General features: G+C 39.1%; 1 protein-coding gene across 2 annotated transcripts in view; it reads right to left on the bottom strand.

The window, feature by feature from the left end:
* Positions 1-594: 594 nt before the first annotated feature.
* WASF2 (WASP family member 2) overlaps positions 595-16,678 on the bottom strand; it is a 39,873-nt gene continuing 23,789 nt past the window's right edge. For both annotated transcript variants that reach the window (XM_058195630.1, XM_058195631.1), the window contains exons 3-9: positions 15,125-15,259; positions 14,200-14,353; positions 12,276-12,393; positions 10,711-10,835; positions 8,186-8,341; positions 6,531-7,033; positions 595-5,824 (exon numbers count right to left, since the gene is read on the bottom strand). In XM_058195630.1, coding sequence (XP_058051613.1) covers positions 5,667-5,824; positions 6,531-7,033; positions 8,186-8,341; positions 10,711-10,835; positions 12,276-12,393; positions 14,200-14,353; positions 15,125-15,259 — 1,349 coding nt within the window. In that variant the 3' untranslated portion in view covers positions 595-5,666. The remainder of the gene's footprint in view (positions 5,825-6,530; positions 7,034-8,185; positions 8,342-10,710; positions 10,836-12,275; positions 12,394-14,199; positions 14,354-15,124; positions 15,260-16,678) is intronic.

Here is a 16,678-nt window from a genome sequence, read left to right on the forward strand (position 1 = left end):
TTCCCACACAGTCATGTGACTTCACTTGGGCACTCGGCAACTGTCTCACAATTATGACCATTTTCAGCATTATGTGATTGCGACTTACATTTTGCCAGAAACTGGCCCATAGCGAAAAAGATTAATTATCACGGCATTCGCTGAATTCACTGAACACTTGCTTAACCAGGACACTTTCCTTAACAACCAGAAAAGGTCACAAAATCGAGTTGATCACGTAATGACCCACTTTATAACTGTCGCGACTTACCACCTTAATTGCCATACTCAAGTCATGGTTACAAAGTGAGAGCTACTTGTGCGGCTGAGGCAGAAAACTTTTGTACTTGGAAGTTATAATTTCCAGGATACCCTCGGCTTCTATTTGTGGCATCAAGAAGCCTTCTAGGGTTTCTACATTTTAAGCTGCATTTATCTCCAGGTCTAATGAACTTCACTCAACTAAAAATGTATTTTCTTTTTCTGGCGGGAAAAAGGAATCAATGAGACTCTAGATTTATCCCTGTGACTATGTGCAAGAATATTTGAACTATTCCTATCAAACTGACATAGAGTCCCCAAACATTTTTGCAGTAAGTTGTGAAAATGTGATGAACTTTGGGGTCAGGAGAGAAAAACTGGAAGCTTTTGGGTAATTCCTTTCAATATATTTAGAACAAAATGAATATTTAGCATTATATCCTCTCAAGGAAAAAAAAAAGAAAACTTTTTTTAACCCCACTAAAGGCCCAGATCCCTATTTATCCTGCACACTTCCTTTGTGATTTTCTAAAATCAAGGATCTCTGCCATACACATGGACTATCCGGGAAGTTTATCAATGTTTCCAAATGTTTTCTTAAACCAGATTTGTGGACTGAGGCTTGCAGAACCATTAAGCCATGCACATCCAAAGTAGAATGAAAGGATATCAAAACAGCTGCCAAATATTACAAATATTCTTTTGTACCATTTTTGTAACTTCTGATCTTTAGGGCAGCAGGTTAAAAAGTGACTTTAAAAGGAGATGAAAATTAGGAATAGCAACAGGACCAAGTTTTGCAAGGCGATACTAAGGAAGAGGACATTTTTCACTGGAACTGTTATCCTGCAGTCATGGGGCTGCACTGGATTTTTCCAGTGAAATTCTGACCTGTGTTAAAAATGCATAGGTTGAGGGAGTACAAAAAGCACATATGCGTTCAGACTTGTAAGTTGTACATGCGCCAGGAAATATAGGCAAGAAAAGATGATCGTGTGAATGGCAGTAAGAGATTATAACCAAGCGCTAGAGAAAGTGACCGATTCATCCAACCTTAAACATAACACAATGGCTAGAAAGGATTTCTCATTTCTTTAAGGTTTATATGATAAAAAGTTTTGTTTTAATCACACATACTTTACAAGAAGTCCCCCGAGGAAAGGTAGACAAAATTAGAGAGATTATAAAAGCAGTTTTTTAAAAGATTTGGATTAAAAACAGCAACTAGGGACAATAAAATGAATACGGAGAGCCAAACTCTGCATGAGAGTGTGGAAGAAAAGCAACAATTCCAATCACCATTGTGCTTCTCCCTCTTCACCCAAGACCTGTCAGGCAGAATTTGGTACTGATCATCAGGCAGTACAGACATACTCTGAGGATCACTGGCCTCTAGCGTGGATATGGTTGGTGTCATTACAGCACTTTTGGCTTTAGGTTTAAGGACTTTTGAATTCATCCCAAAAGCCAATTCGCACAACGGCTGAGTTTACAGTAAAGCAGACTTTCAGCCTATCATGGAATGGTCGCTCATTTTCACCAAGTGTGTATGGATACACTGACAAAACACCTGGAAAAATCATACCGCTGGCTGTTGCCCGATATTCTGGAACGTGTAAACGCTCTTGGTCTCTACAGATAAAACCAACATCTGCGTTCATAACCATTTCCTCCGGCAGTTAATTAAGGTATATCTATTGATCTCTCTCTTTTTTTTTACAAACTGACCATTTAGAGAGCTTTGTTAAAAGAACACTTTCTTCAACATCCCACTTTTGTGTTCAGGTATGACCTATGATACATTTGAAATAATTACTCTTACATAAATATATTTCATGAAAAAAGGCACTTATAGAAGTCAACTTATTCTACATAATAAAAACATTGTTAGTTTTTAAAATCAATTAAAATGAATCATGTTAAAAGGTGCAATAAGGAAAGAAAAAGTCACGCTCTCCCTCCCCACTTCAAAACTCTGTTTAAAAACATATTAAAAAAATCAAGCAGAGGCGGCCCCAGTGTTTCTGTAGCACGAGCACCCTGATAAAAAGACACAGCACCCTTCTCCCCAGCTGTGTGATCCGAGGCCTATTTTAAGACTCTCTCTGCCCAATTGCTTGCGTGACAAAGCTTTGCGACTTCTTGAGATTTTGAAGGGTCCTTCCTCATAATGTGGTCAACTATGGTGGAGAAGGAAAGAAGTCAATCTTCAAAGGCTGTAGGAAACGTTTTGGACCCAGCATTGTAGAAAAAGGTTTTGGATCTGGTGGCACAATCTAGAACTTAAAATATATATATATATTTTTAAAGAAAGCAATTTGAAAAACTAGTTTACTCAGAAGGTGTGATGCAAAAGGGGGGGGAAAGTAAAGTAAATAAGGGGTGGGCTCTCTGTAGAAATCAAGCAGTAGCACTGTTGTTCCAATGAAATTCCTTCTCCACCCTATTCCTCCATTGAACCAAGCAGCTGCTCCTGCTGTTTAGATGCTGTAAGAAAAGCTCAAGTATTCCAACTAACTCAGAGAATGAAATCTGTACAGCATCTTCAATTAAGTTCAATTAACTAACGTCTTCAATTAAGTTCGATTAACTATTCTAAAATCAGAATAGCGAGACTAAAGCCATCTTTTGGAGATGGATCAAATCTATTTTGATGCTTCACGCCAAGCATGAATGTCTCAAAGAGACAATTTCATTCGTTTTAGTTCAGGGAGAAGATCTCTTTAAAACTGGAGCAGTAGGAGAGGCAGTCGCCGTCCAGCACCTAAGGATTCCATGGCCTGGCTCAAGGGTCTCCAATCTTGGCCTCTTTAAGACTTGCGGACTTCAACTCCCAGAATTCCCCAGCCAGCACGGGGAAGTTCGCAAGTGGTCCACAAGTCTTAAAATGGCCAAAGTTGGAGACCCCTGGCCTGGCTGGTAACTGTGGCCCATTTGGCTAGGTGAGGTGTTAGACTGGTTTTCTGTTTCTCAGGCGATTTTTTTCAGGGCAGTTCTATTGAACATGATGTTAAATAAGTAACAACTTATTCTTCTCCAGCAGGTGGTCTCACCTCTTAAAAGTGCAAAAAAAGCAGTAAGAGGGATTTAAATTGAGAGGAATCAAGCTTTTTACTAGCATCTGAACTCAACCCTAGCTTCAGAATGTGTGGATATGTTGGGAGAACTCCTGTGTTTTCAGGTGTTAGTCAACACAAGACAATCAATTTAAAAGCTGTAAGTGAGAGGCATCGGGTTGTGAAAAGCTGACAAGATAAATCGCACTCTCTGTGCAGGACACCCACCTCTCAAGGAACATTGAAAGAATTAGCACCACTTCCAAACTTTTAGAAGTCAACCTTAGGTCAAACCTGTTTAAATGTTATGCTAAGAATGCTCATTATCCTTATGCAGCACATTGAATATAAATTGATAAAGTCAATCTGGGGGGTGGGGAAGTCATTCATGGGGATAGCTAGAAAAAAAAGAGTTATACTAACTACAGAGGCTCTCTAATTTCATTGGCACAGCCATATAGTTCTCTTGGCACCATGTCTGGGTAACCGTTCTCATTCTGAATGCACACCTGAAAAAGCCTTTTTATGTTCCTGTGGCTTCTGTTAGGAAGAAGCCATTCACAGAGATTTTAGTACGTACAGTCACGCAAAGTTAAAGTTTTTGCCATGTATGAAACGCACGGCAAATTAAAAAGCAGGCTAAGTCTTGTCACTTCATTCTAAGCTGGCCGCTACTCTTAGTACTTGAATATTAATTCTGGGTTGCCTTAGGGTCGTTCTTGAAATTTATAGAGTGTTTTGAAAGGTTTTATAATTCAGGAGCAAACTACCCATCAGCCTATCTTTTATGCGCTCAAATCAGATGCTCAAAGCTGTTCAGTGCTTCACAAAGGAAACCACCAAACTGAAAGAATTTCTTCGGGCTACTTTAGACGTTCTGCCTACGGTACTTGTGAAAGTTTGGCCCTTCTTTTGGCTAAAGAAATGCTCTGCTATATAGCTAGGGGACCAGAAGTTCAAAACTAAAACAGGAACATAGAGTAAAAGTCTGTAAGGATAAAAGCAAGAAAGCAACACTCTTTGGGGCACAGGCTGTTATGAGGCATATCCTAGTGAAAAAAGGGCAACAGGGCATATGGCAAGGCAAGAGATTTTCAAACCAATAAATAGGTAGGCAAGTTCCCTATTCAAACCATCACTCTGATTAGAGGGACAGCATCATTCCAGTAAGTGGGATGCCTGGATAAAATTAGGGGCCTGCCCTCTGACATTCTGTATACTAGTTCTTGGCTAAGAAAATCCCCCAAAAATGCTATTTGAAAAAAAAAAAGTTTGTTACAAAGAAGTATGTATATCTAATGCTGGTAGGGCAGAACCTCAATTTGTCAATAAACCACTTTTGTAACTGAGGTTGAGGCTCTATAGGTTCCAACAATGCTGAAATGACTCCGTGGTAATTATTGAAGGATTAAAGCAAAATAATAAGGAAGACTGGGCATATATTACATATGGCCAAGTTGGTCCATGAAAACTCCCATGTGGTGTCTAGAGAAGGGCCACTGGCTTAATTTCATCACATCTCAGCTTTTAGCATAATGTGAATTTTTTTTTTTAAAAAAAGAGCACTTACAGCTAAGTTGATTCATGTAGGACCTTCTACTGAACTGAGAATCTGCAAATCTTTTGCTTGCAAAGCAAGACCACATCCAGTGCTTAAAGCTCTTGTCTTCAAGGCACACGGAGGGAAATTCTTCCTAATTTTGCATATACTAAATTCCACCTTCATTATAAAAACTTAAGTGGTACTATGGGTCAAGCAGACAGAATCCCTGTTTCCTGGCTCATTCTATGGTTTAACAGGCATGGGTGGGGTGGGGAGAGAGAGATAAAATTGTTTAGAAGATCCTGTTGTGTATACGGCACAGTGTATACAACCTAAATTAATACATTCCAAATTTAGCATAAAGAAATTATTGTTAGGACTGGTGGGAGTAGAAATTTAAAATTACACCCTATCTGAGGGACAAAGGAGGTGAATCACCAGCTTACAACAGTCTTTCCAGTGCCTCACATAATTGTTGCAAAGGAAATTAGTATTACTTGCAAGTTGGTTGCCTGTCATCTTAAGCAACACTTCCTGGTTGCACCAGGAGCTGCAAATTTAGTCCTAAGCCAAAGAAAATCTTTAACAATATACATATATTTTCATAGTAACCTGAGAATCTGGAAATCTAGGGTTCATTTTCCTTCTTTCTTGGAAGGATGTGTAAGTCCCATCAACTGGGAGGGAAAGCAGTTATTTGGAAGCCTGGAAAGTTGATCTTTGGTTATTGGATGAAAAGAGGAAAAAGAAAAAAAGTTTGGCATTCTGGCATTTTCTCTCCATTTTCTTATCCGCTTCTGTTCCCATTTTGGGGATGTGGCAGGGGCTTAATCAGACCACTCATCTTCATCAAACTCCGAGGAATCATCTTCTGAATCGCTGTATTCTACCGCAATGCGGCGCGAGAGGATGGTTGCCACATCATTGCCCACCACGTCTCCCTTCTCTTGTTCACGTTGTTCTTCAACTTTACGGAGCTGGAATCCTGGCAAGGAAAGAAAGAAAGAAGTTGCAGGTGCCCCCTTCCATATGTGCTCTCTCTCTCTCTCTCTCTCTCTCTCTCTCTCTCTCTCTCTTCCTGTACTACTTTGCCTCCCGAAGAAAAGGGAATTAGCAGCAACTAAGATGATCAGGAAAAAAGCCCAACACAAAAGGTAACGTTCACGATTTATAGAATTCTTCAGCAAGTTACATTGCTTTGAAAAACGCAAATATATAGCAAGAAAGATGCCAAATGTGAAGATTATTACTGTATAAGACATTGGGGCAAAGTGAGCTACATGAAGATAATTTTAATGAGATGCAGAAGAAACTAAAAGGCATGTAACAAATGCAGAAGAATTCGGACCATAATAAAGCATATAAGCAACAATGGGTATTCTCTCTTCAAAACACAGGAGTCAGGCAATTTTTTAAACTTTCAATTAGTTCCAGTCAAAAGGATGCAGCTAATGTTGCTGTTTAAACTTGCTGGATGGAACAGAGAAGTTAAGCTGTCACTGGTGGCTAGGAATCCAAATGCACAATGGCAGCAAATGCCTTGTATGAGATTAAATGATTTCCAATACATTTTGCTAAATTCAGAATGCCAGCAACCACAGAATGACTCCTAATTGGGGTGTGTTTATGGCACAGTGCTTGGCCTTTTAAGGTAGTTCACATTCAGACATCCAAAATAAGAAGAAGCTCACCTTGACGAATAGCAGAAAGCAAGTCACTCCTAGCTTCACTAACAGCAGGCAATGAGGATTTTGGCTTGGAAGGCACCAAATCGGGTTGTTGAATAGAAGCCTCTGGAATACCCATGCCACCAAAAGACGAAGGAGGTGGGCCAGGAGGAGGAGGGGGAGGGGGAGGGACAGGGACCCCACTTGTGGGCTGTGGTAGGAGGGAAGATGGCACAACGGCATATTCTGCTGCTGGAGGTGGAGGGGGTGGAGGGGCAGCAAAATCAGGGTGAGGTGGGAAGGAGGGTGGAGATGGTGGAGGAGGAATGCCAGCAGCTTGAAAGCCGACAAGTGGAGGGGGTGGAGGAAGTCCCTCCACCGGTGGTGGTGGTGGTGGAGCAGGAGGTGGAGCAAAGCCAGGTCGGGTTCCCGGGGGCGAGCTAATGGGAGGATCTGGTGGAGGATGGCTGGGGCTGACGAGGGTGGATTTCTTCAGCCCTCCAGAAAAACTCTGGCTAGGTGGATAGCTGTGGAGTGGAGAGTGGGAAGAACGGAAAGCAAAAGAACGTCTTGTGAGATTTTCAAATAGGATCAAATAGTGAAAAAGTGCATCTTGACTGTAGTACAAAGCAATCGGTTTCTCCCGTTTTCTGATATCCCTCACAAGAACGGACTTAAATTCTGTAATTTAGATTCAATGTTCCCCCCCGGAATCCTAGGCTTTTGGAAAGATTCCATTGGATGTGAAAAGAATCTGAACATAACTCACACTCCAATAACCTTGACATGCATTTTTAAAAAAAACAAAAACCCAAGGTCAACAAATGCATGTCCCTTGTAATCCCACCTTTATAGAATTCCAGCTTTCTGCAATGCTAAACAAATTATAGGCTGAATCCCCAGCATAGCATCTGATTAATAATGTGCTCGCTAACCCATTTTTTGGCCCTTGTGAAGCACCCTGCCCTACCTAATTTTATATTTAATGTTTAAATGAGAAGAATCTAAAAAAGACACATTTGGTGCTTCATTTGCCCTTAAAATTAAGAGCTAGCATCGCAACAAGCAAAGCACCAAGTATTTTCAATATGCTTCTAGGCCCGCTATCCTTAGAAAATAACATTGGGGCAGGGTGGGGGATAACAGTCCAATGCTTTATTTGCTTTCTGAAAAAAGCCTATTTTGTACCTGAGGCTAGTCATTATGACATGCTCTTCATATTTAACAAAGTCTCCATATTCCAAATGTGCCCATATTTCAAAAGGCACAAGAGCATCCAGATACATTTTATTTTGTTTCAATAAAATTCCTAACCCCTCGTATTTATTTCATATCTTTTACCAGTAAGAATTTGTTTCCCTTTTAATTAAAGCACTTCCCAATATGGAATTAACTAATTCCCCATTCTTCTTCAATTGGTAATTATGGTAAGATATACCATCACCAATGCTATAAATAATTGAATGTTTTTACGAAGGAAAAAATGCCGTATAAAACAATCATAGCAAGCGTTGCAATGGAAACAAAAACACAGAAGGGCAACCGCTTATTTTAGCAGAGTGTTTAAGTACTGCTTGCAAAATATCTTTTGGCAAGTTACAACTATTGACCTCCTAATGGACAGGCTCTTTAAGGTCTTGTCTTTGATGGTTAGTGAGCCTTCAGCAATATATACTTACCTAAATTCTGCTGGTGGTGGCGGAAGACTATCGTCTGACAATGGAGGAGGTGATGGTGAAACCGATTCTGGCTGTGGAGGAGGTGGATAGTAGGTAGCATCAACGCTCTCATTGGAGCCAATGCTTCCATTCTGATACACCATGTTAGGAGGGTATCTAAAACCACAAAAGTACAGTTGTGAACCAAGGGCTTCCCCTCCAGGAGTTCAAAGGAGCTTCAAATGTAGAATGCTTATCTCGTATGCAAAACGTATAAATGGTAGTAACTTGGCCAGACTTCTACATCTCTACAGGTAGTCCTCAACTTGCAACAGCTCATTTAGTGACCGTTCAGAGCTAGAACGGCACTGAAAAAAAGTGACCTATGACCATTTTTCACACGGGCGACCACGGCGTTCCCCTGGCCACGTGATCAAAATTGAAACGCTTGGCAACTGGTTCACATTTACAACACTTGCAGTGTCCTGGGATCTTTTTGGCTTTTGTGATCCCCTTTTGCCCGCTTCTGAAAAGCAAAGTCAATGGAGAAGTCAGGTTCACCTAACCACCATGTTACCAACTCAGCAACTGCAATTTCACTCAACAGCTGTGGCAAGAAAGGTCATAAAATGGGGCAAAACTCACAACAAATGTCTTAGCAACAGAAATTTTGGGTTTGATTGCAGTCGTAAGTCGAGAACTATCTATATTGCAGCATTTTACTATTAACTAGAATTTCAATTATAGGGACAGAGATCAGTTTACCCATATTTAGACCCAGGCCTCTGAAATCAATGGAATTTATCTCCTTCAAAAAATTATACTATTCTTTAAAAAAGAAAAATGATGGATTACACCAGCAATCTTCTCCTATTCAAGAATGATTTTTCAATCTGTTCATCTCACACATGGCACTTACACCAAGTGTAAAAAACAACAACACCACTATGAAAGGGTAAACAGTCATTTAGGCCTGCTTCAAATGAGACCAGTTCAGATGATAATCTCATACATACTTATTAGAAAAACAGTACCAAAATAGGGCCAGAGGTATATCACTCTGATTCAGATTAACATTCATACAGTTTCACCAATTTGCTATGCATTCCCAAGCCAGCTGATCCTGGTTGCAAGTGATGGACGTAAAACTGATATGCAGAATTATCCAAATTTCAGCTGTTTGCCAAAACAATTAAAAAGGCTTTCAAGATTCCTAATTGACATTTCCAGTTCATTACAAGAGTAAATACGTGTGGAAAATAAACACACGTGGCCATGCAGAGAGGGCCGTGGAAAAGTAATTGGGCAGCTCTCTTCCAACGATCTCAGAATGCACATACGAAAAAGTTCATGGCCTACCTCTGCTCAGCCATTCATTTATTCCAACATTGTCAAAGGCTTCTCTTTTGCAATACAAATGATGTGCCACTCTAGAAATGATTTTAGACCTGTGGTTTCCCCACCACCACTTTTTTCGAAAGGAAGAAGAGCTGAAGGTGTATGTGTGTGTATGTATGACTTTGACAAAAAAGGGTTTCTTAATTATAATGAAAGACAGAAATGGAATTCCTCTGGCTGCAGGCTTTTATTATAAGATTACCCTACTGGACAGGATGGGAACATTTCACTGGAGTAACCCCCTAAATGCAGTGAAATTTGTTTTTGAAATGGATCGTTTTCTTTAACCTGTAGTTTCAATTAATAAGCAGATAGACCCCCTAAAGAAGACAATGTCTACCTTCTCCTAAATAGCAGAACATCAAAAGAATTATCTGATATGCTTATTTCTTTGGGCAAAAAACTATTCCATATTAGTGTTTCCAGCTAATGTAGTTAAGAATAGATCCTATCCAAGATATCTCTATAGGAAAATGATTGGGCCCAAGTAAAAGTAGACAATTTATATTTGTGATAGATGAAGTTACCCCCCAATCAAGCTGATAGGCAGAACTTTATTCTTTCAAATGCCACCGTATCTTAAGAAAGAAAGAGGTAGTTTGCAGAATATGTTCTAGTTCTACTCTAAAACCACCAGTAGGAACAACAATCTCCAAATCAGTTTCACAACAGCAATTTATATTGGTTCTAATCAAGTCTTAAAGTTGCCACGTTTAGACACCCCTGCTTTAAAGTCAAGCACTACTCCTGTTGACTTACATTTGAGACCCATGCAGTTTTCTTAATATGACCCCAAACTAGTTTGATAAGAAGTCAGATTTTTAAAAAATCTTTTTTAAGATATAGCCTTAAAGAAATGTGGTAGGATTCAAAATTCTACTTCACTTTGATCTAGAGCAGGGGTCTCCAACCTTGGCAACTTTAATACTTGTGGACTTCAACTCCCAGAATTCGGAATTTTGGGAGTTGAAGTCCACAAGTCTTAAAGTTGCCAAGGTTGGAGACCCCTGAGCTAGAGCATGCTCAATCAAACAAACTACACACATTAATGTCCCTTCCTAGGAAGGCTACTATTCAGGAAACAGGAACCTTTAGCCTTGTTGGTCACAGGTCCAACTCCATGGTTAATATTACAGTTTATCTCTTACCCTCCATGTTTTTCCCTTGTATCGACAAACTCTTGACCCATTTTCATTTTTTCCCATTCTTCTTTTCGGCTTTTTATCTTCCGAGGATTGACATTTCCTCTGTTAGGATTATCCTTCTTTTCTTTCTATAAAACAAATAAATAGGAAGCAATTGTAGGTGCCATTACTCCTTTAAGCTTCTCATCATCAAAGAAAGGTTATCTCAATAAAAATGTACATAATACGGAACATGTTTTCATACTAGGTCTAGCTACACTTATATGTTTTATTTATTGAATTTGTATGCTGTTCATCTCCCTGATAAGGTGTCTCTGGGCAGCTTACACCAATCCAATAGCACAAGTATTTAATAGATCTTAGGCATCAGTGTTTTATCTGAGGTCTATGTTTTGTAAATAGGTATCCACAGGCAAGTGAAAATAATGTGCATCTTTACAAAAGAGACCAGTAAGATATTCTTCAAAAATCCAATCACAGGATTATATCTTGCCTGCTATAAGCAGATACCCAAATGTAAAAAGACAAATAAATAAGAGCTGGGTTGTTTGTTTGTTTGTTTTGCTATAAGCAACTGCTGTGTAATAGTCCCTGATGTCAACACTGCTCAATCAAACCTTAATTTAATGGTTCAGAATTTCTACAAATTAATTGCAGAAGGCTGGCTGGCACTAAATAAGGTAAAATTTTGGCTGAGAAAGCCTAAAGGGAAGCTACTAAAGGGATCATGATCTTAAAAACTGCAAATTTCCCATCCTCAAATAAAAAGGCAGTTAAAATGCCATCTAGACAAAGTTTTTTTACAAGTACAATTTCCCAACTGATTCATTTCAATTGAAAATGTTCCAAAAACGAGATTTCTTTTTGCAACACCTTTACTCAGAAATACATAGTGGGTAACGTAATCCACATTAGGAAATCCCAACTTTGCTCAGCTGCAGGTTTAAATGTAGAAATAATTCTACCACTGGACATTCAGTAGTTATTATAACAATATTAACTATAATTGTTACAAAAAAATATTCAGGATGGGCAATTATTTTAAGCTGGGAGAGTTCCCTTCTAACAATTATTATTGAAAATAATAGCATATTTCATACTGTTCTTAGTTAGAAAATAAAAGAAAACTCTAAATCCAGAACAGGGTTATCAAAGGGGGGGTGGGGAAGCAAAGAAAGGCCTCAAAACACCTTTCCCCAAATAGGCCCACTCACAGAAAGAGATGTGGCTCCATCTACTTTGCTACCTGAAGCTCCCCATAAATATGGCCTTTGGCCATCAAAAAATTGCCTTATTCTGCTTCATATATTATTCTTGTAACAGAATACAGGGCACTAGAGCAGAAGCACATATAATGCATAAAAGAAGTTGAGTGAAGTCTCTCCCCCTGCTTAAAAAAAACCCAGCCCCACTCAACCAGCTGTGTGATTGGTTGTCCATATCTACCATTACCAAGGGTTGCCTGTAGTCAGGCAATGGAAATATGGAAATCATCTACATTTTCTTCTCTTTGCTTAAAGGTAAAAGCAGACAAATGAACATAACCAAAACAGTGCCGCACATCTCACCCTATGCTTCCGTCTCTCTTTCATAATATCCTTGGTATCCTGCAGCATTTTCTCCCTCCAAAGATCAAAGAAATATGATGGATCTGTGTAGAATTTAAGTGCTTCTTTGCCATCGTCCCTAGGAGAGAGGTTATCCATACAGAATGAGATGGTTACGTGTGTGTACCCGACAACCAAATATGAAACAGAGATAATAAGGGAAAAAATACCGCTGTGTCTTAACAGTAAGTTTCCCCTTTAACGTAAACCAAAAAAAACTCCAAATTTTTAGCCCATTCTGTACCAGACTTCTTCAACATGCAAAAGGCAACATTTTGAGAGAGCATGGATATATATATATATATATATATATATATATATATATATATATGTGTGTGTGTGTGTGTGTGTGTGTGTGTCTTGGCGGCGTTTCGACGAAGTCTCATTCGTCATCTTCAGGCTTCAGCTTTGTGCTTCTGGGAGCACGTGCTTCGTGCTCCCAGAAGCACGAAGCTGAAGCCTGAAGATGACGAATGAGACTTCGTCGAAACGTCGCCAAGACACTTCCAATTTTACGCGGGAGAAAACCCGAATAACCAAAGACCTACATACAAACACCCACGAAAACCTCAGAACACATACATATATGTAGATCTTTGGTTATTCGGGTGATGATACCTCCCGCCTACCAGCCATTTGGAAACCTGCCCTTATTGACAAACGTCTCTCTCTCTCTCTCTATATATATATATATATATATATATATATATATATATATATATATATATATTTTTATGGCAATGTGTGTGTGGGGGGGGGGGAGAAGAGGTCATCTCAAAAAAGACAGCTGCCTCCAGCTACCTGTAATTACTTTTTTCCTATTCAAAAAGGTATTAATTGGTATGGGTTAAGGAAGTAGTTATATTCCTAACCTTCAAGTCATTCTCACTCATAATATTCTCAATTATATGTTACTTTACAAGAGGACATATATTTATGTTTTCCTGCTTTTAATTATATAATCATAAGCCAAAATATGCCACATAAAATGATATGCCAGAATCGAACCGTAAGCAGAGAAACTGGTTTCGCTACCACATTCTAGAATTTTATCACTTTCAGGTTTGAGGGTCCAACAATTACATTCCCCAGAGAATTAGTTTGCGACTTGTTCCAGCAATCTTACCATCAAATCTATGCACTGTTAATTGCAAAAAGTTAAACAGAAAAGCAGCATTAAATTACATGCCCAGAAGAACATACAGAAATGTTGTATGTTAGACTGGCCATAGAAGAAGTTTATACAATACTATTAAAGTAGAACAACTATAAATTGGACAAACAGGCCATTTTGTCTTTGTTAATTTACAAGACTGATTTTTGGTTCTCCAACAAATCAATTAAAGAAGGCAGTTCTTTATATCAAATACAGACATCAGTCAAATAATATGCAAATTATTTACATCAGGGGTCTCCAGCCTTGTCAACTTTAAGACTTGTGGACTTCAACTCCCAGAATTTCTCAGCCAGCGATGCTGGCTGAGGAATTCTGGGAGTTGAAGTCCACAAGTCTTAAAATTGACAAGGCTGGAGACCCCTGATTTACATCATGCACAAAAGACTATTTTTCTTCGCCTTAACCAATTAAGCTACATTTCCACAATTAAGTAACTTCTAATTTTAAGTTTTTAATCTCATCAACTGATATTTGTCTCCAAATCTTCCTTTTATAAATTTGTATCATGGCAGTCATCACCAACCCTGCTTTTCTGTTTTCTCTATCAACTCTTGTTTTTCCTCAAAAAGCCAAAAATATCTAAACCGAATTTAAGCTTAAAACAGAAAGCTCTCTTCCAAGAGCCATTTGATGCCTTTCCACATTCTTTGGTGGGGGGGAGGGGGGGAGTTTAAAGCAAGAACATGATATTTCTCCTGGATATCTTACCTGTATGAGGACAGAATGTTAAGAGGTGGTGGTTTATTACAAGTACTGTATGTTTCAAGGACAGGCAGCGGGGCAGATTCTCTCTCAAAGAGCTTTTGGTCCTGAGTTGTAGAACTCTTGAAGGCTTTCCTGGTGTTAATACCTTGTAAGGACACTATGAAAAAAAAAAGTGGGAAAGAAAATAGTCATTTGAAACACAAGTTAGTATTTTTTATTATTTTTTTACAAAACGTAAACTTTCCCTTCCTACTCTAACCAGCAATCCAATGGATGGAACAGATTGGGATGTCCAACCTTGGCAACTTTCGGACTTGTGGATTTCAGCTCCCAGAATTCAACACCCTGCAACAGACTATCTGAATTTGCAAAAAAATAACTATACCTTGCATGTTTGTTTCTTAAGTCTTGTCTAACCTTGTGTTCCCTTTCCTTCTCAAAAATGTTGGCAGTTAACTTACACAGTCAATCCAAGCAGCTGAATTCCACGGTTTAATCAGAAGAAAGGGCTGGAGAGGACCTCAAGGCAAGGAGTGCTTCTTTCGAACGAAATCTGTTCACGGTTGTCCTTTCCTCTATTATCAGTGTTTCTCAACCATATCAAGGCCATGTGGACTTCAACTCCCAGAATTCCTCAGGCAGCATGGGGAATTCTGGGAATTGAAGTCCACACGTCTTCAAACTGACAAACATTGCTCTATACAGAGCGGTAAACCAAAAGACATTTATGCTTCTCATTATTATGAAGTGACTTCTTCCTCGTTATCAAAATAAGGCAGGGCACCACTTTTCTACAAGATTCATGCATGATGGATCAGCCGAGACTGTTGGGTGATTCAAGGTGATTTCCCAAAGTCTCAAGAAAAAAAAAAAGGCTTTTGCTGCAGTTCTGAATCATAATGTTCTAAAAATATAGCATTTTATATACCTTCTTCCTCCTTGGGATCCAACTGAGTAACTTTCACCTGAAGGCGATCAACTCTCTCAACTAAAGAGCTGACTCGAAAGGCAAATGTGGTTGCTTGTGCAGCAAGCTCTCTGAATATGTCCTCTGCAAATTTACCTGGAAAAAAAAAAAAAAGAGAGGCATGTTGATTGAAATGCTGGGAAAAAAATTTCCCAGAAAAAAAGCAACAGTAAAATCACTTTCACACAATTGCCAAAAAAACAAAAAACAAAAAAACAAGAAACCCAAACAACCCTAAATGTATGGCCAGGTAGTCACAAGTTGACCTCAATAAAATGAGTCTTTGACTTAAGCACGCACATAATTAAGTATTTTTGTTGCTCTTATTCACAGGATGCGATTACAGAAAAGCAGTATATTTCCCTTCAAAGCTAGAATAGTAAAAAAAAAAAGAAGGTTCCATAGAAACATTGAACATACATATGGTACTTCCATAAGTTAAGCTTATTTATGGTCTAAAACTAATTAAAGCATAAAACACAATACTCAAAAGCGCAAGAAAAGCAAATCCGAAACAAATAGTAATGAGGTACCAATTGCCTTCAGCAAACTATAGCTACTGCTATAAATCGACAAGAACATCTTTCAAAATAAAAGGAAGGAACTGATACAGAATTGATAAAGACTTATTAAATAGTAAGTAGGTAATCAGGAGTCAAACTGCAGCATCACAGTCAAGCAGCAACTTAGAATCAAAAAAATAAGATTCTCACAATTTTAATAATCAGATTTACTGGTAGGATAAAACAAGGTAAAGGTGAAGGTAAAGGTTCCCCTCACGCATATGTGCTAGTCATTCCCGACTCTAGGGGACGGTGCTCATCTCCGTTTCAAAGCCGAAGAGTCAGTGCTGTCCAAAGACGTCTCCGTGGTCATGTGGCTGGCATGACTAAACGCCAAAGGCCCATGGAACGCTGTTACCTTCCCACCAAAGGTGGTCGTTATTTTACTATTTGCATTTTTTACTTGCTTTTGAACTGCTAGGTTGGTAGAAGCTGGGACAAGTAACGGGAGCTCACCCTGTTACGTGGCACTAGGGGTTCGAACCGCTGAACTGCCGACCTTTCAATCGACAAGCTTAGCCACTGAGCCACCAGGTCCCCGAGTCTAAAACAAGTTAGATTACAGCAATCTTGGCAAGTGAATATGTTTATGTTCTGCCATTTATTAAAGTGGGGATTCCATGAACTGCCTATTCTTGCAGTGTGGAAGTGCCTTCCTGTTTTCCTGATAAAAGAGGAAATGCACAGCTATTCAACACTTGTAATACTTTGAAACCCACCGTTCTCTTCCCTAAGAAGGCTATTACACATTCCGTGGGTCTTTTTCGCTTCTAATATGGTCTGCGGGATAAAGAAAATAGAGCTCTATTCCACTGTCTTCTGGAAACTCTAAAAGACTGACTTCATTACATGATACCCAGAGGAGGTGCCATCTCTCTGCTTTCCTTCACACTGGGCACAAAGTCATTTATTACTTGCAGGTGGCAGCACCAGAAAACAAAGCAAGGTACTT

Source organism: Ahaetulla prasina, chromosome 10 (assembly GCF_028640845.1).
Source record: "Ahaetulla prasina isolate Xishuangbanna chromosome 10, ASM2864084v1, whole genome shotgun sequence".
Lineage (NCBI taxonomy): Eukaryota > Metazoa > Chordata > Lepidosauria > Squamata > Colubridae > Ahaetulla > Ahaetulla prasina.